The sequence below is a fragment of the Trachymyrmex cornetzi genome, unplaced genomic scaffold (genome assembly GCF_001594075.2).
Source record: "Trachymyrmex cornetzi isolate Tcor2-1 unplaced genomic scaffold, Tcor1.1 scaffold24, whole genome shotgun sequence".
NCBI classification, from domain to species: domain Eukaryota; kingdom Metazoa; phylum Arthropoda; class Insecta; order Hymenoptera; family Formicidae; genus Trachymyrmex; species Trachymyrmex cornetzi.
The window spans coordinates 626,701-651,877 of NW_017297060.1; the positions used below are offsets into that span (position 1 = coordinate 626,701).

The following is a 25,177-nucleotide window of genomic DNA, read 5'->3' on the forward strand; positions in this document are numbered from 1 at the left end:
AACTTTCCATTCCCTGGATAAAAGTAATGAAAATCTTTTATCTATATAATAGTAATTCTGCTGATTGAGTTAAGTCGATTAAGTTAATCGGCGTTGGTAACAATCGCCCTAATAAGTGCTGTAATCATCATTCTGTCTTTATCGTTCATTAGACGTAAAATAAGAAAAGAACTACTGAAAAATGCTGAAAGCATCCAAATCGACCGCAGCCTTTCTATAGAAAGAGAAACATATAAAGTGTGTTAAACAAGGAAAGATTCAGTACTAATTTCACGACACGAAACAGGCCGGTATTCATAGTCGATTCTTGCATTTAAGACTGTCTTAAGTACAATCTTAAGATGTCATAAGTCAATCCGAGGACTGTATTAGCATCTTAAGACATTATTTAAGGCCGGTATTCATAGTCGATTCTTATTTCAAGACCGTCTTAAGTAATGTCTTAAGACTCTAATGCAGCCCTCTGATTGGTTCGTGACTTCTTAAGACGTTCTCGAATATAAGATCTGACTATGAATACCGATCCAAGACAGTTTTAAAATAAAAACGAACTATGAATATCGCCTCATGTTTAGCGTTTCACGGTTGGCAGGCTTTTCCCCTGACGCGACATTCATAGACAGAGACGGCGGAGATTTAGAGAGAGATGCTTGCAAACTAAGCACGCCATGTTATCCCTTCCATCATGCTCTGAAGTAGCCTGAACTGTCTGAAGTCTGAACTGTTGTCTCAAGTACGCTTCGTAATCGGGCAAGTAGAAAGTAATAGTCATAATTGAGATAAAGAGCACGTAGCAGGTCGTCCAGGATTGTCGCTACCGATCGATACTTGTCCTCACAAAGTGGAACGGACTCGTGGTGACGTGTTGCAAATGATGTATCGCGAATTCTTGAGAAGTGCCCGCCGTAAATTTGGTCACGGAAGCGCTTCCATCGCATTCTTGCAGAGAGAGACATCAGTAGTCGCATAAAACCGGGTATAAACCAATCAAACACACATAAGTGCGAACGAACACGAACCAACAATCCATCTCGACAAATCTCGTAGCGCCGGTCGTTTGTAGTCATTTGTTCACGTTTGAGCCTGTTTTTTCGCGAACGAGCTTCGAATTTCACCGTGATCGGCAAGTTGCGTCTTGTGAAAGTGAATAAAAGAAAAATGAAAAGAACACATCAAGTCCTTCAATGAGTGAAGAAAAATTGACCAATGTAGTGATGGAAATTCGAATGGACTGTATTTGAGTCGTACTTATAGAATAAACAGGCAATTGCTGAAACTAATAAATTGAGCTTAAAAAAAACGGAGGAACTGTTTTCATAATTCTCATCTTTAAAAAGTGACAGAGATCTAAAACAGGAATCGCAGGATTTGCTTGTTTCTTGGAAATAAATTAAGATCGAGTGGGTTTTTTTTTTTAATTTAAGTGAAAGTACATTTGCGCATGTGCAACAATAAGTTATACACGTGTAATTAAGGAATCGAGAATTAATAGCGAAAATACCTGAACTAATTTATTGAAACTAATTGAAACTAATTTATTATTATTTCAAAAACTCTACTATTGTCGTTCCTATTGACGTCATTGATACCAGTACTTCGTGCGCTTCGTGGTTATACTTATGTTAGTAGCGAGCACGTAGAAGTTCGTGTTCATCAACGCTCATTAATACTACCATATAATGACTCATGGACAGATAATTATCTAAGGATCGAATGTCCTCATCTTTAGATAAATTAATAATGTGATAATTTATAAAAGTAGGCTAATGAGAGTCAGCGCAGACAAACGGCGCAAATTATGAAATAATTTAATACTCTGTAGTTGGAACGATGTCTTCTTTATTTTCAAATAAGTTTATTTTCGAATAAAAAGGAGACATCATTCCAACTACAAAATATTAAATTATTTCATAATAATTTACGCCGTTTTTATCTGCGCTGATTCATTAGTCTACTTTTATTTATTTGTATGTTATTTCAAATTTGAGAGTTTGTAATTATTATTGTGATTAATCGTTATCTAATAGATAAACAAAAGAGTAAAAGAGTAAGAGCAAAGAGAATAAGAGAGTGAGCTTGAAGTCTATCGAAAGGTGAAACAATCCGTAATTATAATCTAAAAAATTGCCGGCTAAAATAAAAGTTTATAAACGACATTTTACTGAATTTTTTGAGAACTATCTTGTTATAGTATATTTTGAGTCGCGAATTTTGGGTCACCCTATATAAGCGGCACTCACATTTCTGAATCATTTCATCATTGTTAAACAAGGATATAAATAATGCTTCGCTTCCGAACGTTGTGAGTGTGAACCGGACTGTAGCCATAGGTTAACCCGCGTTGATGTAGGTTCAGTTAACGGACGGGAAAGCTTCGTAAAGTCGACGAACAAACCGATTGATGCAACGTACAGCCGTTGTTGCGAGTTGCGGTTCGGCATAAATAGCCGGTGCGTCATAGTGTTTACGTCGCGTAATAATCGCGCATCCGACAACTATTCATAACGGAAGAATTAAGAAAGCCGACGGCGGCGGTCCGAGTCGATGTATATTTAGCCTGTCGAAGTCGCAGATTTCACGGGACGCAACTGTCAGAGTATATCCACACAAACTTGCGTAGCCGCATAAACGTATGCATAAAGAAAATTATCCAATCGCATTTCTCCTATAAAGACGCACATAAAATGTGATTGTGGCTATGCAAGTTATATGGATATATCCTCATCCACCGGAACGTGCCGTCTCCCACCACGTGCCTGTCGTAGTGTCGCATTCGCGTTCACCGATTATGCAATTGAGCTGTAATATTTTGCGACTTCGGCGAACGAGGAGAGTTAAGGCATTATCGATTATGATCGCGAATGTATGTATGTTTCTTGCGCGACGGTGAACGCGCGTCGAGGACCGAAGGCGCATGAATTCGTCGATGCACGCGAAACGACACATGCGCGTGTGTATACATGCGTGTTTGATTACCTTTTTTGCAACGTTTCGAAAGTCACTTATTAGTCGTCACGGAGATAATGATTTTATTTCTTTCTTTACGAGAACGTTCTGAAAGAGAGAGGATGTAGAAAAAGTGACGTTATCTCATGACAAAATGATTTTACATTCTTATCTAATCATGTTTACGTAATTAATCTTCCCTTTTTACAGTTTTTACTGTTTATTTATATTCTTATCTCAGTTTGATATTACTCTCAGTTATTTAGTACTGAATGTTAATGCTCAGGAGATAATTGCTGTATGACAGACCGGATGTTAGTGAAATCTCTTTTAAAGAAGCAGATCAAGATGAGTGTATTAATTAATATATTTTTTATTTGTTTTTAGAGAATGGCAGGTGTTGTATATGTGATGGGACTGCTGTTGTTAGGAGGAGCATCAGCATGGACCGTTGATATTGCAGATAACATAACTGTACATATGAATCAAGTAATATCAGTCCCATTCAGTGTACATGTTGGTGATACGTCCAGACCAAGTATGTGGTATTTTAATACCGACCAACATATTGCAAAACTAAGTTCTGAATTTACAAAGTCAAACGGAACTTTATTCAGTGGTATCTTTAATATCACTGGCGTATTCCTTGGTAGGACGACATTAACGTTTACTGTGACAGAAATGACGGTAAGTGTTAAATAAACATTTTATTTGATTGCTTTATTTCTTTAGAATAATCAAAATTTCTTTTCTTTTAGATTAAAGAGGATCGAGAAGTAGCTGTTATTACCGTAATACGAGAGGAACGTATAATAGACACTGTATTTACTGCCAGTGTAGCAATACTTGTATCCATTTTGTATATTAATTTTGGTTGTGCTATAGATTGGAACGTATGTCGCAATACATTAAGAAGGCCAATAGGTCCAGCCATAGGTTTCTTCTGCCAGTTCCTGATCATGCCATTGGTAAATCATAAACATACAAGATGTTTCAGTTAATGTATACAAGTATTATAGGTCTGTTTTTTATTCTTGCACTAAACTTCACTAAAATTGTCTTTCTTGCTTTCGTCAAATTTAAACATCTACCTATCTCACTTTAAGTTCCAAAAGTGTACACTGATTCAGCCACAAAAAACAGATCTGTGCTTACAATGTACTTTGCAATGTACTTTGCTTGCTCTTTTGTCAGATTTTCCATGATCTTGATTTTACATTATTTCCAGTTAAGTTTTCTCATTGGATATCTTTTATTTCCTGATCGTCCTGAACTGCAAATAGGCATGTTCTTCACAGGGATAAGTCCAAGTGGTGGCGCTTCTAATATGTGGACACTGTTACTTGATGGCAATCTGAATCTTTCAATCACAATGACTACTATATGTACCATTGCTGCATTTGGTAAGTAATATGTAACATAAAAGTAATTCTTGTATATAAAATTTGACTTTATTCTTCAAAGGAATGATGCCATTTTGGGTCTTCACATTGGGTAGATATATTTTCGCACAGGGAAAAATTGCAGTTCCCTATGAGCATATCGCAACTTTCGTAATTGGTCTTGTAATTCCACTGGCCATAGGATTTATCATTCAAAAAAAGTTTCCAAGAGTATCGAAGATATTGGTCCGAGTAATGAAACCTTGCTCTGTGATTTTAATTATATTCATTATTATATTTGCCATCATGACTAATCTATATATATTTCAACTGTTTACATGGAAGGTAAGTATATATTTTTTTTTACAAATTCATTTAAAAAATTACAAATTTTTTTAATTTGATTTTTTTATCTCAGATCATAATCGCAGGAATGGGTTTACCCTGGTTAGGTTTTACATTTGGTTTTATAATAGCGTATATTTGCAAGCAACCTCAAGCTGATATACGGGCGATTGCCATTGAAACTGGTATTCAGAATACAGGCGTGGCGATCTTTTTGTTACGATTTACATTGAAGGCACCCGCTGACGACCTAACTACTGGTAAATATGTATATGAATATAAGCACATGAGTTACCTTAATCTAACAAAATATTTTCTGTTTAGTGGTTCCTGTATCTGCCGCAATGATGACACCGGTTCCATTAACAATTTTATTTATAATAAAATTGATTTATAAATACAAGCAAAAAAAAACGGCAAAAGGGACACTACAGTCTGCTCCATCGTTAGAAAAACTCCAACAAACTACAAACGTTTCTACGCAATGAAATGAATCTAAATCATTTGATCGTGCAGAATAATAAATTCCTCGTTTATGCATTAATAATATATAAGAAAGAACTATATTTTTTATATATTTTATATATTAATGTTGGAAAGCTTTAAGTTTTGATAAGAGTAGGTTGGTTGTGGATATATTATATTATGTATAATTTCTATATCTATTGTTACCTATCAAGTAGTAATTTAAAATTTGTGTTTTTTTTATGTCGATGATACTTATAACATTAGTTTACAGCAAAAAAAATTAGTTTAAACTGGATAGACATATAAGATTTTTGAATGCGAGCCTTGTATTTGAGAAATATCGCCTACGAAAACATTAGGGAAATCTATGATGTATTTCATTATATTTTTATTTTTTTTTATTTTTGATATATTTTTTTTTATTTACGTAATGCATACGTAGTATTTTTTTTTTATTTTTGTTGCGATATTTTTTAAGAATACAGCTAAAAACGATGTCACAAGCCAGAAGATTCCAGAATCGAAGTAATTAAAAAAGAAATTTTTTTTTAACTAATGTACTTGTAACAATAATTTGATTTATTCATCTATAAAAGTATAGCGAAAAACAATTCTTACTTGGTGAACAAAGATTTATTAAATATTTTCTAAGTGTTGTGAAAATCTCATTTGCGTTTATATATTTTATTTTTGAATTCGAAAAGAAATTAAAGAATTGTACTTTTCTAAGCTTGTTTTTTATTATGGAGTGTCTAGAAAACTGTTTTTAAACATAGAATTTGTATCGGTCCAACAAATAAACGCAACATTAAAATAAATTTAACGCAATATCAAAAATATTAATTCAAGCGCATCGTTAAATTTTTAAATTTCGACGAGAACAAATTTAGAAAATGATTCTGATTCTGTGAGTGAAATTGATTTCAAAAATTCGCGCCCGTCGCCACCAGCGCCATCATCTAACAAATTGAATACAGCAACATTTGCACGGCAGCGTGCACGACAAGTTTGAAAATCCCTCGCGCTAATGTAACTAAATCAATTCGATACATTTTGTATAACTTCATTATACTAACTACACTACCTCTTTCGCGAGAAATCTCGCCGTGTAACGAATATTAATCGTCATACGTTTCGTTCAATAACTTTGCGAAGCAAAAATAACGCTGTTATCACCACCGCAGTTATACCAATGCATTGATTATTACTTCCTAAAATCTTGAGCCTGCAACAACAATAATATCAATTCAACCCATTTTTCTCACCTCTCTACGCAAATAAAAAAAATATCTTGATCTCATTTAGAATCACGAGGAAATTTACTTTTGTCGAGCAACTCGTTATCTCCCAAGTCAATGGCAATCGTGACATTAATGAGCGAACACGCTGAAGTTGGCTATCCTGCACCATCTTGTACTCGCGTGCCCACTGTCTGTCGCCGCCCGTTCTTGCTGCTAACTTCAGCGCGCATGATTTCAGTTTACAGTGCCGAGACTGCCGAGGCTGATCGAGGCTCGAGAAGGCTTGGAAGTGTGAAACGAGCGGGCGAGCGATTTGGATTTCTGTGATCTCGCTTTGATCGAGGATGCAATCTGATCACGTCGGCCGACGACACGCAGATTGGTAATCGCGATCTAGTGTTCTTGGCCTAGGTGTACAACTGTGACGCGCGCATTCTAGCAAACAAGAACGGGAGAGAGAGAGAGAGAGAAAGAGAAAAGGTGGGAGGGAGAGAGTGAGAGATATATAGACGAGCGAGGACGGAGCATGCGACCGCGCCTCTGCGACGTTACTCGGCGTGTCGATGAGGATGGGAAGTGCGCCGACGACGACGAGGACGAGGGACGTAAGTGAGTCAGGGATAACGTCGTTGCAGTACGTCGTGCGGTGCTGCATCATCATCGCTTAGGAATGGTATCGCCGTCCAAGCACCAATATCAGCAGCAGCAGCAGCAGCAACAACAGCAACTCAGACAACCGTCGAGAGAAAACAAGTTTGATCCGCGACGAAAGCCAGGTAAGTCCTGAAACGGGTAATTCCGTATTGCATAATGACCGCCGCGCCGGCAGTTTAGCCGTTAATGGACATTGCGTAGAGACGTTTGCACGACTGTGTTTGACACACGTTACGTGCCTGTCTCTCTACCCAGGCACACATGTACACGTACGCACACACAAATACACGCCGAGGGATCACTGAGAGTACTTGGAATATCTTTATCGGCGAAGAGATTGAAGAGACGGGTTGTTACGTACATATTGTTACGTGTTGTCATTGAGGAATTCGAGTTGTTTTACAGAAGACCGAAGGCGCCTTCCAAATTTGTCTTAGCTTGGACGCTACGTGTAAATTAATGGAACCTTTGCCGATGCTGAAACGAGTACTCTGAGCGATCACCAGCGTTTCCTTTGCCGTACGGTGCAAATAGTAATGATGATTCATTTTATATATCCCGTCTTATAGTACGTTCTCTGGATGTGAGTAACAAGACTGTTATTATCGCTTGATTAGAGGCTGCACCAATTCGTCTGTATCATGTGATTTGTACAGCGGTTGGTACGAATGTAAGACAGCAACTAAAATACGATAAGTGAACGCTTCTTATAACGCATTTCTCGGGGGGAAAAAAAAAAGTCCGTGGAAAATATTTCCGATGCTCTACACGCTTAGTCGATTCATTTGGGATCGACAGTTAATCGAGAAAAGAAAGAGAAAAAACTTTGTCACGCCTCAACGCGTCTGCAGGTGTGACAAAAACAATCGTTGGCATTGATCGCAATGGGAAAATTAGTAAGATTTTTAAAACTTTTTTTTGTAGATATTCGTATACGAAGGGGCCTGCAACCTTTGGAGCAGAAGTCGTTCTATTTGGACATAAAGAACCATGCCATTGCGGCCAAGCTAGAGGCACAGATCAGGGAGTTGGGTGGTGTGAGTTTACATTTTCATCTCCCGCTTGTGCGATGCTGCGTTAGAGTATCCCTGGTAGCCCGTAACCCACGTTTCCCGCTTCGTTTCTAGCCGCTTATCGATTTGTCGGAGCGTTTTGGTGTATTTCGGGCGAGTGTGCGAGCCCCTCTCTCACTTTCTCCACCTGCCTCTCTTTCTCTCTTCTCCCCTCTTTCGCTCGTTCCCCCTCCCCCTCCCCCCCTCTCCCGCCCGTTCTTCTCTTCCCGCCATTTTCGATCACTATGCCTACGGCCGCTTCGACGTAACGCCCGCTCGAATCGGCGCTCGCTCCCCTACAGAGAGCGCGCGCACACATATACATATACACGTGCACGTGCACGCGCGCGCGCGCGAAACGAGAAAAAATTCGAATATCCGTCTCTTCGCGACCGATGCGCTCTCCGGCCATTCAATTCAAACCAACCTCGTTGCCACGCGATATTACGGAGTACGCGCGCGATTATCGAACTGCCGGAACAACTCGGAACGGTAAACTCGATCCCGAAAACTTCCGCGCACGGACCTTACCGAGTCACTCGCTAATCACTCGCGAATCTTGCGTGATTTTCCCGAGTTAACTTTCTGACAATTTGTATTTATCTTTTGCCCTATCTATGACAGAAAATTGTTGATATGATGCATTCATGAGACAATGTGATGTATTTTTGACAAAAAGGAAGTCGTTTTGTTCTTCTGTTATATATATATAGTATGTATATTCTATTATATATATAGTATGGAATTGTTAACAGTACTTTATATATACATATCTCACTACAGAAGAATATTTTATTTTCGGTTTGACAGCTAATTGCGTTTATTTTTACTTCTATTTTGTAACTAGGTCATGACGATACGTAACAAGTAACCTCCGATAGAAAAAAAATATGTTCGTTGTGCTATAACTTATCCTCGGTTTGCTAATGTTCGATTGATTCCTCGCAATCTTAACTATGCTCCAGTTCATATATTTTTAACGTACTACAGGCTGCATTTAGCAGAAAAAAAAACAGCTTTGCAACCGTTGTAAAATTCTTTAAATATGATTGGTTTACACATTTAAATCCAATAAGGAATTAAGGGCAAGACTAATCGTGTTAAAGAATTTTACGACAGTAGCAAAGCTGCTTTTTTCAGCTGAACGCAGCCATTTACCAACACGATCACATTCATATGAATTTTCTAATTTCACACAGACTGTACCGGAATCGTTTTCCATAAACGTTGGCCTACTCGCGCTCATGTGATCCGCACGAGCCGCGCAAACCAGTGCCGTGAAGTTGTCTCCTCCAACCGCGTTTACCGCACCTTCCTTCGCGTGATTCTCGCTCTTCCTCCTTTTTTTTTTCTTATTCTCCGAAGGTGATGCCTCGTCTTACTCGAAGCGCGCGTTTCCGGAGGAAAAGAGACGGATGAGCCAGGCTCGCTTGGCGCGGGGTTGACCCTCGCGGACGTGACCGAGCATTGCGCGCGAGGAAGCGGGTTTCCGTGCGTCCGCGCCGGCTGTGTCTTTTCACGCGAAGCGAAAACACACATCGTTGCCGCGCTGCGTCGTGCGCGCGGGGGCTACGCCCTAAATTCAAGCCGCTCTCGGCAACGTTTGCGCCGCTTTAGCGACGACGCGACGTAGGTCGCATTTGTACGTCTATTACCTCGACGGACGCGGTTCCCGACCGAACGATTTTTCTGTTGACAAACAATTCCCGCGGCGAACTTCGCCGTCCCGCGCCATCTTCAGAGCGATACGCGAAGCTCACGACTTCAAAAAGAAGAAGGGGGGAGACGAAGTAGGAAGAAAAAAAAGAGACGGCGAATGCGAGAGGTAAAAAATTCGCACATCGTATCGGACGTTTGCACGCGTATGAAGAGTAGATAATATGTTTCTCCATACGGGCTGGTGATTTTGTAACGTAATATCTGCAGAGTCGAGAATTTTCCTTACAGCTTTTTATCTAGAAAACGTGAAGAGTGAAAATATTTATGTGTGTATACGTAAGGATGCATGTTTTTTATTTCTGTTTTAGAATTTTCTTTCTCGCTTTTATCAAACATCAAATGTATACCTATCTTATTTCAGCCTGGTTTTTTATTATCTAGTTAATTTGTGGTTTAGACTTGTGATATTCACTTGGTGATGATATAAAAATTATGATTTTCTAGCTATGATTAATCACTAAATTAATAGTTTTGTAGTCCCGCAATTTTAAAAATTATTCAAAATCATCAGTTTAGTGATTAATCATAGCTAGAAAATCATAATTTTTATATCATCATCAAGTTAAGTAAATATAGTTTAAACCCACAAGTTAATTAGATAAGTTAATTAGATAGGTATATATTTGATATTTGATAAAGTCAAGTTAATTAGATAAGTATATATTTGATATTTGATAAAAGCGAGAAAGAAAATTCTGATGCAGAAATAAAAAACATGCATCCTTATGTATACACACAATATATAAATAAAAAAAACATTAATAGATAGAAAAATACAATTTTTACATTATCATCAGGTTAAGTCTAGCCACGAATTAAATAACAAATGAAAAACCTTTAAATTTCAAGTGTATACTTAATCTACTTCAGCCACAAAAAAAAAACAGACATATATTCACACATAAAAATGTTCACTTTTCACGTTTCCCCTCTAGAGAAAAAGTTGCATAATTACTCCGAGAGATTAGAAAAAAGAATTTGAAATTGAAGTTAATTATTATTAAAGAAAAATGACATAGCATACTCTAGAGATGTAAATAAATTTCGTGTGTAACACCGCAACATTTTGTAATACATCTCGCTTGATACATCTATCGAAAATCTGCAAATAATAAAATTTTGTAAGTTCGATCTAGACCGTTTTTACTGCCTTAACTTCCAACGGTTTAACAGGACGAACGAGCCAATTCCTCGCGACGTGGAGCAGAAGGGCACAAGTGCAAAGTCGCCTCGCAACGGCCTATTAATAGAACAGCTGTCAAACCGTGTGATCGACGTTACGAATCGTCGTAGAGATTCATTGTTGCTCATTGTCGTTGTCTGTTGACAAACAAATCGCGGAGAAACCGGCGCGCCTCGCGCCATCTGAAGAACCGCGCGGGGAATCGTTTTCTGCGTTATCCACCATATGCGCGCGCGTGTGCGTGCGCGAAATTTCGAAAAGTCAAGTCAAGTGAGGGCGAGGGGAGGGGTGGGGTGGGGATGGGATCGGAGGACACGATACACGAATTACACGATAGGCGAATTGAGGCGAGTGACGAGGGGAGGATGGCGGCGTCGCGCCCGACGAGCGACGAGCGACGGAGCTGGACGGAGCGACGACGCGAACGGACGGGAGTCGCGCGCGCGTGTCCTCGCCGTCGACGTCGGGCGCGAGAGGAGTGGACTCGCGCGCCGTCTCCAGGCCCCCATGCCAAGCTGCTAACGGCGAATAGCCATTTTGTGCGTGACAGTTGTCCGCCACGAGCCAACAAGCATCGGTCGAAGCAGCGAGTGAAAAGTGGCGTCGCGTCTCGTAGTCGTTTCCATCCGGCCGCCCTCCCGTCCGTCCGTCCGTTTTGTCGGAGTATCCCTTTGTCGCGCGTCGCCAACACGACGTGTCCCAGTACACCCAATGCTCCCAATGTGCTTGGCATAGATCGCGCGTCCTCGGCCGTCGAGTCGCCGTCGAATCGAAGCGGAGCGTAGCGTAGCGGTTGGTCGCGCGTCGCTGGCGTTTGACAGGCGGCGAGCGCTCGTGACTTTCGAGGACGCGAACGCGTCCTCGCTCGAGTCCGCCGCGTCGAATGCGCCGTCGCCGCCGTTGGGAACGTCGCCACTCACGCCGGGGACCGCTCCACGTGTCTCCTCGCATCTCCCTCCCGGTGCCTTGGACGAGGGACAGCTGCTGGCGGCGGCGGCCGACGCGCCGCGTCATATTATTAGAACAACGCTATGCGACCGGCAGCGAGCGGCGAGTGGCGGTATCAGCTACATGAAGACCAGTCGTGGCGGCACGCGCCGCGCGCCTTCCCAGCCGAATCGCGTTCCTCTCTGTATTCTCTGTAACGATCGGCCCCCGTCGTCGCCGCCACTGCCATCGTCACCGTCACCGTCACTGCCGCCGTGCTGCTCGCCCGAGGAAAGCCGCGAAATCACTTGACGTCAGCGTAACACGATGTGACCGTGTGTCCCCCAGGCATCGCGCATCACGCTTGTACACGTATGTATGTGTGCATTGTGCTCGCGCAACGACATTTTACTCGTTGCGCAAACGATAAACTTCCTCGAAAGTCGTCAGACTGTCTCTGTTTCTGTCACTGTCACTCACACGCACGCACGCTCGCTCGCGAGACGCCTGGAGCAACAGCTTGATCGCGCGGACTCGCGCTCGATCCGACAGATCGCCAAGGTCTCCTTTGTCTGTATTGGAGAAGCTCGAGAAGCATAGGTAGAAGTCCCCTCCTCCCTCCTCCTCCCCGAGTTTTGCTTGGAAACAATGTGATCTGTTGTGTGTGTTAGTTAATCATTTGAATCTGTATCTTACGCTCGTACGTGCTTACCTGTCCGCTTCTGCTATAGCTCTACATTTCTTTCTCATATCTTGCCTGATTTCTTCTTTCAACTTGACGTCGTTTATTTTTAGGCGGTCGAATTGTTTCTAGTACGCGGTGTGAATCTTGTAGCCAGCGATAGAATAGACAAGGCAGGTCATACAAACTTTGAGAGACCTAGATGGGCTTGCATCAGTGGTGGCAGCGGAGGACTCCGCTCACTGAGAAGCATCGAAATCCCAACTCCCACACCCCCAACACCGTTACTAAGTTCTGAATGCCCCTCGTCCAACTCTACTCTGCGGGGTCAAACTACCCAAAGATCTGTAAGTATCAAATATTATAAGGAGATAAATTATATCAAATATTAAATCGTATCGTATAAAAACTGCTGTTAATATTGTAATAAAAAATAAATCGATATTATCTGTCACTTTATTACTGTACATTTTCTTCATCAACATATTAGTACTGGATGAAGCATATGGCGAAATCTCTTTGATCTTTCATTTTGATGGAAGTAGATAAAGAAAGGTAGATATATGGACACAGAACTCTCTTTCTAATATTGTCCTATTGGTCGAATTTTGAGAGAGAAAGGGAGAATGATAGTGCATTCTTTTCCCATCTCTTTCTAGGTCTGTCAAGATGGTTTCGATGCTATGTTGCATCCCAGTACTATATGTTAATGATTTTCTTGATATTGCTTTATTTTTTATAAATGTCACATAGCGTTTTTCGTTGTATAGAAATAAATTTTCAAATTAGTACTCCAATGGCACAATAATTTTATAATTGTTTTACATTTCTAATTTGATAGAAATCGCGGGTGGATGCAATGTTGGAACGTGCTCTGACGCAGCCACAACAGTGTTCCGTGGATCCACTAAACAACGCCCACAGTTGGGGAATTCCTATTTGGACAACGGATAAGCTTCAGGCTTGGCTTGACAGGATCTATGAATCTATCAAGAATACTTCTTACGTGAAGCAAATTAATCAGCATAACTCGACGAGAGTCAAACATTTGAAAAGACCATACGTCAAATTCGACTCTGTTTACAAGTAATTATCATTACCATACGGCATTTTAATTCTACGTGTATCTGTCTTTGCATTTATAAAATTCACATATTACATTTCTATTTATAGAGCTACCAGGCCTGTGTTCCTGGAATTATCGTCGTGGCCCACATTAAACTTCGACGGTGATCCTGGTTCGTGTCCTTTCGACACAAAAAAGCAGGAAAAACGAGAAAGCAAATTGATAAACAAAGAGGTCAAGGAGAATAAGAGGGATACTGAATCTATAAATAAGGCAGAGGTACATTATCCGTTACTATATGAAATATTGCATGTTGATAAACAATAAAGTTATTTAATCAAATTTCTATATTAAGAAAATAATGATTAAATTTTTTTCACATGGACAGGGTAAAGAAATGACTCGGAGACCTCGTGCCACCGCTGCACGTGCCCGCAGAACGGAACAGCTGGTAGCTGGTTATTGCGAACTTTGTCGTATTCATTATGAGGATTTGTCGAAGCATGTGCAAAGCGAGCAGCATTTGAACTTTGTGGGAAACGATGACAATTTTTTATCGTTGGATACATTAATCAACGCGGGCGCCAATGTGGAAGCGTTCTTAAAATTAAACAGAACAAAAGATATCGAGTAAGTATTCGGAAATAAAATCTTACATAGTTCACTTCTTTAATTTAATTTTATCAGTTTAATATTTGTTGAATATAGAAATCATTCATGTTTGCGATATAATATGTATCATGTATAAACAGTTACTGTTTGTATTTTGGATAACAATTTATTTCTGTTACTTTATAGGAAAGACTGTGACTTATTTCCCAATGGAAATGGTAATCTACATAATGTGTTGCCCGAGGAGAAAGTTAACAAAAACACCAAGACTTTAAATAACTTTACCGTCGACGACATAAAAATGGTGAATGGTGCGCGTAGAAATCTTAATTTAAAATTAAGCTCACCGCATAATCTGCGTGCTCGTATCTCGAAACACGAGAGCGGGCATCTTCTCAGATCTAAGGGCAGTCCATGGCACGAGGTCGACAAGAGCGAAAAATTGTATGACAAATTGGAAGGTTTTACCATCAAAAAGCGCTCAAAAGGCACTATCTGGATCGAGGAAGATGACCCGGACGAAAAGTACACGGAGAATATTCTTAAGGAACCCAAGCGGGAAGACTATAAAATCAGACCGTTCTCGAACAATACAGAGTTTTATAACAGTAAGGAAGATAATATCAATAATAAACATAGTAATCTGGATCCACCAAAATTACAATCGGTCGTACATAGAAATGCGCAAAATGGCATTGTAAATTCGCGTCACATATCGGAGGATCCAGATTATCTTAATAATAAAAACGAATATAATGGTGATGAAAACGTAAGTGTTGTGGAGTGTACGATAAAAGAGGTCGATGTAGTTGATAATAATTACATTGTTGGAAGCAAAGACGATCCGTTTCAGAGAGACAATTGTGCGTTGCAAGCGGAAAAGATGACAACTGATGCGAGAAAGTTTTCGTTGAATGATGCAAATGAGATTGTTTGCAATGGGCATAACGATAAGAGCGAACAGAGGGACCTGAAAACGTTGCAAGAAGAGAATACTCGTCACATAAAGTCCAAGCATCCGCGCGTGAATCGGAGGGGTGGCAGAAATATCAGAGGTCGATGTCGAGCTCGACTATCGGTGGAAGAACGTTTGATAGAGGATAATCGTGCCTACTATAAGGTGGAAGTGTTGGGTAACAAGCTGCGATCGAGCGCGATACCAGGCGGTAATTCGCAACATGCGACATTGAAAGATGGGGAGAGCGAAGAGAAGAAGGAGGCGCCGTCCAATGAAAAGCCGGTGGTAGTGCGATTTAAGCGTGTGAGAAAGTCGGAATTATCTTTGTTGAGTGATGAGGCGGAATCCTTCATGTTCGGCGAGCCAAAGCGAGACGATTCCAGCGAGCGAACTAGTGATAGCGAGCAGAGTAGCGTACTGCCAAGAGATACGGAAAGCGAGCCTAACGACACCATCAATTCATCTATATCGCTGAATTCATCGTTAAATTCCAGTTCCATTAAGCAGGAGATTATCGAAGAAGACTCGCAGGATTCTGTGCACCTAGGCAGAGCAAGGAAAAGAAGACGCACACAGGCCGAAGCGTTCATCAAGGACAATACCGACTACTACAAATTCGAGACGCCTGGCAGCAGATTAAGGTATCAGGCTCCATTGACTGGCGTTAAAGACACTGCCGTGGATGGTGGTAGGGAACACGGGACGGCGAAGAGATCGACGCATGAACCGGAAGATTGCAAGCTGCAGGCCGACGGCGTTGTCCAGAAAATTTATCCGTCCAAGCCATCGGCAGAAATCGAGAAGATGCAGTTCTCTTTTGAGTCGATACCTATGTCTGAGCCGTGGTATCAAACGTATCAGCGTCAGGACACGGGCGCCGAATTTTGGCATTGCTTCAGCGAATGCGAGGAGATGAAGCCATTTCTTCTGCCGTACGAGATTGAAAACTTTCACGAAACGTTAGCGAAAGCACAGAGCAGAATCGAGAGCGGTAGAAGGAGAGGTCGTGGTCGCGGTATAGGATGTGTAGGACGCTCGCCAAGAAAGAGTCCGCGTTGTCATGCATCCACGTTAGCAATTATGTCTACCATAATCCGTAAAAAGGAACAACAATCGACTCTGCCTACGATAGAAGAATCGACGCCCGTCAGATCGCGCATAAACACACCCAAGCTCGAACAAAAACCAAATTTCAAATTAGACGTGGACGAGGAGATAAAAGAGATAGCGAAGACGATCGACGAGATGTTGTGCACGAAAGGTATGACCGAGTTGGACGACTCGTTTGAGCCCGATGTCGACTTGGCGCAAGCCGATGGTTTTTGTGAAACGAACTTACCAAAGGGTGCACCGCCGAATCTACTGGAATTGCTCGACAACTGTCAAGATATTACCAACTGTCTGGAAAATAATTCATCGTGTGCTAGTTCAGAATGTGGTGAGGTAAACGCGGCGGACATTCCGTTGAAACGACGGAAACGAAGAAAAAATCGGACCGGTTGGCCGGTCGGTAACAAGATGAAAAAGAAAATACAACCAAACAGCAAAATATTGATAGATTGTGACCAGGAATCATTGGCGGAGAAGAAGTTCTATCCTGACGGCGATTTTTCTAGACGTCACATGTTGAACACAGAGAGGATAGATTCTCACGCGGTAACAGCGTCGACGAACAACGCATTACCGATGGTTGCAGAACGATTAGGTGTCAGTCAGAAAAACAATGACAACGCTTCGCTGGAAACCTGCACTACGTCTAAAAAATTGTATCACGAGACGCTCGCGAAAAAGGACAAAAACATAGAGGCTGTCAGCAATGACAACACGGGCCTATCAGCGAGTACGGACAACTATAAGGAGTCCGTCTCGGAAAACGCGTGTGACGATGGGACGAATAAGACTCATATGTCGAACAAAGATTATCCATGTAGAAAAGATTTGTCGGAAATTAAGGAGGTCTTGGAGAACGATTCAGGCAACGATGAGAATCACGAGAACCAGAAGAATTTGTTAAGCAGAAAGGATGTCAATACGATCGCCGAGAACTTGGTCGCGAAATCGTCGCCTATTAAAAAGCAACGACAGCGCGAGCATGTCACCGTTACTAGTGCCGATAGCTGCGAATTACGGGACACGGAGATCGAGAATCAGGACAATCTGCAGTTACAGTGTAGAAAAGAGGAGACCGGTATAGTTCCTAAGAAACACCACAATTCTAATTCCGAGTTATCGCCGAAGCGGCAACTGCGCGGCGGCAACTGTGAGGAGAACTCGTCCGACACGGGGGAATTGTTAAAACGTCGTCACGGTATCGTATTCGCCACGACGAGACGCGGTCGGATAGGCTCGCGGAAGCGGATTTACCCCAAAAAACGTCAATCGAGAACGACCGTCACCCGCAACAATGCCAATTTGTCATCTGATCGCGTCGGGATGATGTACGAGGACGAGAATTGTAAAAAGGATGCCTACTTGAGTATTACGTCGTGTAACAAGAAACAGCCACCAAGCTCCGGGGTGCGCGGCAGCGTAAAGCGTAAAAGTGAAGCCATTTCATCGTCAGATAACATCCAGGAATCGTCCAATCTGTCGATAGATCAATGCGCCTTGTCGGAGCGCATCAGTCCATCGATAATATCGTCCAACGAGCTTGAGCAGCGTCGTTCTAGCATCGAGTTTCAACCAGTCGTACGAATGATGAAAATCGACGATCAAATAGACATAGATCACGGTATACTGTCGACGGTGACGGTGGCGAGTAATAGACGGTTGAGAAGTTCTGTCGGCTCGCGATCAAATCCCAAGCCACCGAAGAAGCGTGTCAAGTCTGGCCGTGGGCACTTTGGGAGGTGGTTGAAGAACAGCTGAAGACCTGGAGAATGAAGGCGAAGAAGAAAGAGGCTGTACTTCGGCTTAGATTTCAACGGTGGTCATTTATCGATCTTACGATCCGATATCTCGTTCTACCGATGTGTACATTGTGTATAAAAATATTATTTGTGTACGTAGAATAGTATTTAACATGCATCATAGTATTATATATATATATGTATACATACACATATATATATATATATTCTCTCTCTTTAGTGATACCATTCTACTTAGTGACGTTCTTTCAGGTGGTTAGTTTTAACACTCCCCACCCGCGGTATATCCTACTGTGTATATATTTTAGATGCGGTCATTGTGTTTTCAGAGACAGAACAGTTACATCTTTTTTACTAGTACCATGTCGTTCCTTATTTTCTATTTCTTTTTTCTTTCTTATCATTTCATACAAACGAAAATTGTGAACCACTTTGATGACAGTCGTTTCATTCAGATCATGATTAAGAATTATTTTTATTTAGAGTATATTATATTTTAGAGTGCGCAAGACTGCATACGGCTTTATAACATTGTAATCACAGATGTACACACACACACACACACATCCACACGTACACATACACATAGACACGCACACATATATTCCGTTATATTGTGTATATTATTAAAGATAATATTCTATATTTTCAATTCTCCAGTATATCCAAATACATTATTTCAAGCAGAATTGCTGTAAGCCGCTCATGAGTTCAGAAAGAGAAATTATTATTAAAGATATACAAATTTTCCATTAAAAATCATTTCATTGCACCTTTTTTGATTCCATATCTCCTTGTGAGAGAGAGAGAGAGGGGGGGGGGGGGGGGGAAAAAAAAAGTTAAATTGTACAAGTCTATAACTGATTGACCAACAAGTTCAATAGACTGATTTAATTTCAAGTTTAGTGTTCTTTATCTTAATTATAGTTTAGACGAATAATCTAATTAGTTAATAATAAAGATTATAGCACAATTAACTACTTAAAGTTTAAAAATAAAACGGAGCTTTTGTATTTCTGAAAACAAAGTTTAGATAATTCTCATAAATTTATTTACCTGATAGATTCAATTAATTACAGTTAACATTTATAAGTTGGCTCTCTTAGTGTTTTGGAAGTTACCTCTTCATATAATTTTATTTATCTCTAAATCAATTTACATTCTAGAAGAAATGTACATAAAACAATCTCGTGTCATGTTAAGCCTTCACGTTCGTGAAACGCTTTCTTCATTTCGTTTAGCTTCTTTCTCTTATATTCTTTTTGTGCCTGCTGTTTTTTCTGAAGAGCATGTATCTGGGCTTCGATAGAGCGTTCCTTGTTCAGCAAGTTGTCAAGCTTTGTCACCAAGATTTCACGCGCGCGTTTCTTGTTGCTCCACTGGCTCCTTGTCTCGTGGCACTTGACGACGAGCCCTGTAGGCTTGTGCTTCAACAGGACCGCATTGTTCGTCTTATTCGTCGCTTGGCCACCTGGACCACTACCTCGGATGAATTGCTCCTCTAGATCGACCTCATCCAGCTTGGGAACATTTGAGTAATCAAGATACCGTTTGTACGACTTGTTGCGAACTTGTATGCTTTCGGAATTAAACACGATGCCTAACAAGAGAAATTTGTTGTGGCTGATCAGGGAAGAAATGCTATTGGGAACTTTTAGACAAGTCAATACAGACTTGATCAACATTTTCTGTTGTTTTCATAAAATGTCTCTCGTTGTAATGAATCCAATGATAATTTAAACCACTTTCTTAGCTTCCAAGAATTTCATACCTTTCTGTGAAAGGAGAAATGAAGAAATAAATTAATTCTGAATCAACAGAAAGGTTTTACTACATTACATCGCAAAAATTTAAACTTTAAATTGGAAAAAATTAGACATTTTATATGTATTTAAAAAATTATATATATATATTGTGTAAAAATATATCTTTAATATATAAATAAAAACAAGGCAAACATTTATTTTAAAAGCGAGGATTATATATATACATGAACATAACAAATCGATCTTATTCTTATACGTTGAATACAATTCCGTACATGTTGAAACTTTTTCTCTAGATTAAAATATATTGCTTTCAACTTCAGGATTATTCAATGTAATACACTTAAAAGAAATATTGTAACAGTGATTTATAGGTTAGAAACATTAAGGTTATAAAAGGTATTCGCACAACAGCGTGATTACCTGCAATTGGAAGTTTATCGCCGTTTCGTCAGACAGATCTTTATTAGTTTTGAAAGCAGTCTGGATTCTGTATCGAAAGTACTTCTTGTTCGTAAACCTTAAAGTTTGGCCATACCTCAGAATGTCCTTGTATAGTTTCAAAACTTGTCGGCTCATTGTAATTTACCAGAATTAATTGAACGTATGTACGATGTATACAAAATGTTTAACTGTATTTTGATATAGCATGACACTAAAAATTATGTATACCGTTCTTCAGAAATTCGCAAAAATTGTACGTATATATACATATTAAAGAGGATTCTCTCCTCTTTGGTACGTTCTATACATGCAAAGACATAGATAGAGAATGGACTGCGCGATCTGTGTGTCAAAATGGTCTATAGGGACGAAAGAAAAGGACCGTGGCACGGTGGCAGACGGCCATTTCTATCTCTTTCCATTCAATGGTGTAATGGGAGAGAGAATGAGAGGGGGATTGGCCGTCTCCCACGGATCTCTCTGTCATTATTGTCCACATTTGATACACTACTTAGATACGAATCGCGCAGTCCATTCTCTATGCTTTGTATATATGCGAGACATGCGCAATGATGGCCGGCGTTTCTTTTTGTAGTGGATCAGCTGACGGAAACATTACGCACTTGTTACGTATGTATACAAGACGTACAAGCTCAATTAGCTTTACTTTATCAACAGATTGTTTAATAACATTAAGATTGCTTCTTTTCATAGAAAAACTTAAGAAGGATCATTGTTTCGTATAATTATTTTGCAATTCAATTTATTATATAATCATGGATTAAATTTAAAAAATAATCTTATATAAAAACTGAATCTGTTAAAAACAGATTTTGCGAGTGTAACTACAAATATTGTCAGCAAAATGACAGTAGGATATATTCCATTCTCAAATATGAAATAACAGATTTTATCTGATTTGTTAGCTTCTACTGTCAATCTTCTGTCAGATTATGTTGATAAGTTCTACTGGTAAAATATGTTTAATGCAGACACAATTGATGTCTACCACAAATATTCTACTAATTTGCTGATGGCAAATCGAACAGATATATTTTTTGTATTAGTATAGGTATTTATTCATATTTAAATGCATCTCAAAAATATATCTGCTCCTATCATTCAGTGAAAAAAACGGGATAATTTAAAAAAATTATAATATTATATTTTTCCAAAATTAGCAATTTATAGTATAAAATCTCTCAAATTTAAAGTAAATTTTCTTATATGATTTCTTTTTATGCGTTTCTCCGATTTGACAGAGAAGTAACGTCAATAACGTTAGAATTCTTGGAATTCTAACTCGAAAAGCTTCTGTATAACGTCATCTATTTGTAGCTCCTTTGCTATTTCTATTATCAATTCATCTACGAGCTTATCAGATATCCTGCAATATCATTCGTTGTAAACACATTTAGAGAATAAAGTTTTCAAAGTAGCAGTGTTATATTTACCAAGCGACAATGTCCCATGGTTTATTTTGTGTATTGCTAGAGTACATTGGAATCGATTCCATCAATCGCTGATATTCGCATCTATATTTCAAAAAATTCATCTCAGTTTCCTCGGAAACAGCAAGCTCGATATTATTCAGTGAATCTATCATAAATTTTCCTTCCTTTACCTATTATATAATATTAATCATCACAATTTTACATTTGATTCTCAAAATATGTTTTAACTATTTTTTATTGTTTACAATTTACCTTTGTTTCAAAATCCGGCAATTCCATTAAGCTCTTATAATCCGCTTGGCATGATGCATCGCAATAGCGAGGTACTTTTGATGCATCTTCTATCGATGACATACAAATCAATTGCATATTTTCGCCATTTTTCCGCCTTTCCGTTAAAGTTCTTTAAAAACATAATATTAACTAGAATCTAATTTCTTTAGCTATCAAATGTAAAAAATAAGGAAAAGTATATTTATAAAATACGTGTATATTTATAAAATACATGTATATTCATACCTGTTTGTTTTAACATATTCACATTCACTGCTGTCTGAATAACATACGTCACAGCTTGTGCTCGCATTGATTTTTGCGTTCATGCTTTTAGGTAATTGATATTTTTGTAGAAATTTCATTAGTGTCTTCGTCATAGTTTTAGAATAAGCTGGCCTTGCCTCTGATTCATTTTGCTACGATAAATTTTTAATGTTTACGACAGATTTTAATTATCAAGGTAATTAAATAATCTTATTGTTTTTTAATATCTTAGAAGAAATAATTTATGTAACATTGTTGCAATTTACCTTATTAGAAACAAAAGACATGAAATCTGCTATAACTGGCACCAAGTTAGATAAATGTTCCTCTGTAATCATCGGCTCTTTTTTCATGGATTCATCATCGTTATTTGTGGATGTATTCTTGACAATATTTTCTATCGTTTCTGATTGTTTTTGATTCCGCGACTTGCTAGAATATTTTCGCGGCGTTTTACATATTCTTCTTGTGAGCATCGCATTATTATGCCTTTCCTGCGTTTCAAAGTTACTGCCCTGCAAAGTAGACAATAATAAATGTCTTGAAACAACATATTTGAACATTAATGTTACAATAAATCTGTCTCGTATTTGTTGTGCGGGTAAGTAGTAAATTGTTTACATCTGAATCTATGGGTAATATATCCATCATAGTTTTTATATCCTCTTCTTTTGCAAATGTTCTATGTTTTCTAACGTCTATTTGATTTGCATCTTTAGAAGATGTTACAGGACTAGGATATGGCCGATTAGAGATTCTTTTAACATTTATTGCATTATATTTCTTATCTTTTTGATGATAATCTAAAAGATAATGTATATAGCTTACAAGTTAAAATAACACGCAAATATACATTTAACTTATTAATATATAAAATGATTTTACATACTTGTTTTGGGTTTAGAAATATTTTTGGAAATTTTGGTATCCGCGCTGTACATACTCAACCGATTAGATAATTGTTTACGATTGAGTCGTTTTTTATTCGTTGAATGTGGAGTGATGGACGCTATTGACGAAGTTTTATTAGTATCTAAAAAATCATTATCCGCATACAGCTTGAATTTTGACAAAACAGCATTGCATTTGCTTTCAATTTCCTTCCCCTACAATTAAAGAGAAAACTTCTATGCAAATTTGAATATAATGCCTTTTGTGTTTTTGTAAAATGCAAAAGATGCAATATTGCAATCAATTATCAGTTATCAAAAAAATTTATATTAATAAATAACATTACCAACGACAAAATATCGGTGTCCCCCGAATCGAAATAGTTTAAGTGGAGTCTATCACACATAGTTTTCAGATCGAGAACCACTTGTAGTATCTCTTTAAGCTTTCCAGGATGTCCTTTGGGAATAGAACTGGGAACGTGTTTACAATAGGCGACCAATGCATGCAGCAACAATTGATGAGCAGCAAGAAGTTTATGCTCAATGGCGTGCATGTGAAGTCCCAGATTTCTGTGATTCGGCCTTATTATTGCGCGTGGTGAAATAACGCACATATGCCTTTGGATATCCTTGACGTATCTATTGAGATCGTATAGATAGTTCCTCGAGAATCGAACAATAAATTCGGCGACGCACTGCTGTCGCCTCTGTAGGTCCTTAATCCCATCCGGTGCAGAGATATTTCCCAGTCTGAACGCTATTTCATCCAATAACTCACAGACTTTCCTTTGCATCGTCAAGATTTTGTGCATAGTAAACGGATCCGGTCGTACATAAATGACTCCATCTGCAATGCCGTTGTGGCGTGCGCTACTTTCAGGACTGGAATTATATTCGGTGCCGTTAGTCGCATGATGCAGCTGCCTTGAAGATTGCTTCTTTCGCGGTATTACATGACCAGAGCGAGACTTTCTAGCGTACGACTTGAAATCCTCAGACTGATGCCTCCTCTCATAAGCTGGAGCATTATCTTCTTCAGGAATTGTAAGCAACAAATTGGTGCTACCTGTCCCTGTGTCTTTCATAATGGGCACTTTCTTCGAAGTCGAGTCCCTGATATTATTTACCTATTATTATGTGAGCTTTAGCAATGTAATCAATCAGTCTTCTCGTGGTATTATTTTCATAGAAAAATCACTTACCTTCGACTTTCTCTTCTGATTGTTTCCAGTTTTATTATAGTCTTTCCTTACTTCATCAGGCAAAATATTTGTCTCTAATTTCTTAAGTTCTTTATCCGCCTCCCTCATACCTTCGTCCAACAGTTGTTTGATGCTCTGAACGGATGAGTGAATGCCATTTTTGTTGTAACCATTCAGCTCTTGTTGTCTGACGAATGATGTCCACACGCTTTCCTCTTGCTCCCGACATCTCTGTCTGCGTACATCTTTTATTATGTACTTGAAATGATTTGTAGGCACGTACTTTAACAAAGAAGAACAGATTAGTTTTGTATTTCATTTACCAATGGTAAAATTAAAATTCATGAAATGACTCTCAGTCAAATCTGTTGAAATTATTACAAATTTTCTTGGTAAAAAAATATCAACAGAAAGTAATAGAATATGATGACAGATTAACTGCAAAAACTGAACAGAATCAGCTATCACAATTATTCTATAATAATTTATAATATATATGTAAAATAATAATTTTTACAACTGGAGGTTTTGTCATGTACATTTGAATGGTAAATACACCTCATAGGAGTCTCAGGCTAGAGAGGACCTCCCTACAGTTTAACGCCGAATTCGAACGGCAAACGTGAAAAAATTGCATATATATGGAACACAGGTGGGATTGAACCCAGATCCACAGATCACGAGAGTCAATCGCACTGAACAGCGAGCCACTCGGCGCCCCATATTAGGTCTGTTTTTTATTGCTACATTTTCTGAACTAGTAGACACAGTGC

General features: G+C 39.2%; 5 protein-coding genes across 15 annotated transcripts in view; 2 read left to right on the plus strand and 3 right to left on the minus strand.

Moving 5' to 3' along the window:
* Positions 1–720: 720 nt before the first annotated feature.
* On the plus strand, positions 721–5,176 carry LOC108761090 (ileal sodium/bile acid cotransporter). 10 transcript variants are annotated; one of them, XM_018507427.1, is made up of 7 exons: positions 721–976; positions 3,334–3,633; positions 3,705–3,914; positions 4,175–4,349; positions 4,411–4,673; positions 4,747–4,933; positions 4,998–5,161. In XM_018507427.1, exons 2-7 carry the CDS (start codon positions 3,337–3,339, stop codon positions 5,159–5,161), a joined length of 1,296 nt encoding a protein of 431 aa, XP_018362929.1. In that variant the 5' UTR covers positions 721–976; positions 3,334–3,336. The 10 variants fall into 10 exon arrangements, with proteins under 10 accessions (XP_018362929.1, XP_018362933.1, XP_018362934.1 ...); XM_018507431.1 differs by having other exon boundaries at positions 721–902; XM_018507432.1 differs by having other exon boundaries at positions 721–896.
* Positions 5,177–6,606: 1,430 nt separating this feature from the next.
* On the plus strand, positions 6,607–18,257 carry LOC108761158 (uncharacterized). Its single transcript, XM_018507545.1, has 7 exons — positions 6,607–7,158; positions 7,961–8,073; positions 12,713–12,946; positions 13,441–13,685; positions 13,773–13,944; positions 14,054–14,295; positions 14,464–18,257. The coding sequence occupies exons 1-7, from the start codon at positions 7,053–7,055 to the stop codon at positions 18,101–18,103; spliced, it is 4,752 nt and encodes a 1,583-aa protein (XP_018363047.1). The 5' UTR covers positions 6,607–7,052; the 3' UTR covers positions 18,104–18,257.
* A 908-nt stretch (positions 18,258–19,165) lies between these two features.
* Positions 19,166–19,806, minus strand: LOC108761106 (probable peptide chain release factor C12orf65 homolog, mitochondrial). The gene has a single exon (XM_018507458.1). It carries the CDS (start codon positions 19,788–19,790, stop codon positions 19,299–19,301), a length of 492 nt encoding a protein of 163 aa, XP_018362960.1. The 5' UTR covers positions 19,791–19,806; the 3' UTR covers positions 19,166–19,298.
* Positions 19,805–20,662, minus strand: LOC108761107 (uncharacterized). Its single transcript, XM_018507459.1, has 2 exons — positions 20,295–20,662; positions 19,805–19,880 (listed from the first exon to the last, which is right to left on the minus strand). The coding sequence occupies exons 1-2, from the start codon at positions 20,448–20,450 to the stop codon at positions 19,842–19,844; spliced, it is 195 nt and encodes a 64-aa protein (XP_018362961.1). The 5' UTR covers positions 20,451–20,662; the 3' UTR covers positions 19,805–19,841.
* Positions 20,663–21,540: 878 nt separating this feature from the next.
* The window catches only part of LOC108761088 (uncharacterized), a 4,862-nt gene continuing 1,225 nt past the window's right edge, over positions 21,541–25,177 (minus strand). Inside the window, exons 2-10 of one of the 2 annotated variants that reach the window (XM_018507421.1) lie at positions 24,405–24,686; positions 23,547–24,329; positions 23,199–23,415; positions 22,931–23,112; positions 22,576–22,824; positions 22,289–22,461; positions 22,022–22,172; positions 21,770–21,939; positions 21,541–21,702 (exon numbers count right to left, since the gene is read on the minus strand). In XM_018507421.1, coding sequence (XP_018362923.1) covers positions 21,597–21,702; positions 21,770–21,939; positions 22,022–22,172; positions 22,289–22,461; positions 22,576–22,824; positions 22,931–23,112; positions 23,199–23,415; positions 23,547–24,329; positions 24,405–24,686 — 2,313 coding nt within the window. In that variant the 3' untranslated portion in view covers positions 21,541–21,596. Of the gene's footprint in view, positions 21,703–21,769; positions 21,940–22,021; positions 22,173–22,288; positions 22,462–22,575; positions 22,825–22,930; positions 23,113–23,198; positions 23,416–23,546; positions 24,330–24,404; positions 24,687–25,177 lie in introns of those variants that run through there. The other variant, XM_018507422.1, reaches the window with a different exon arrangement.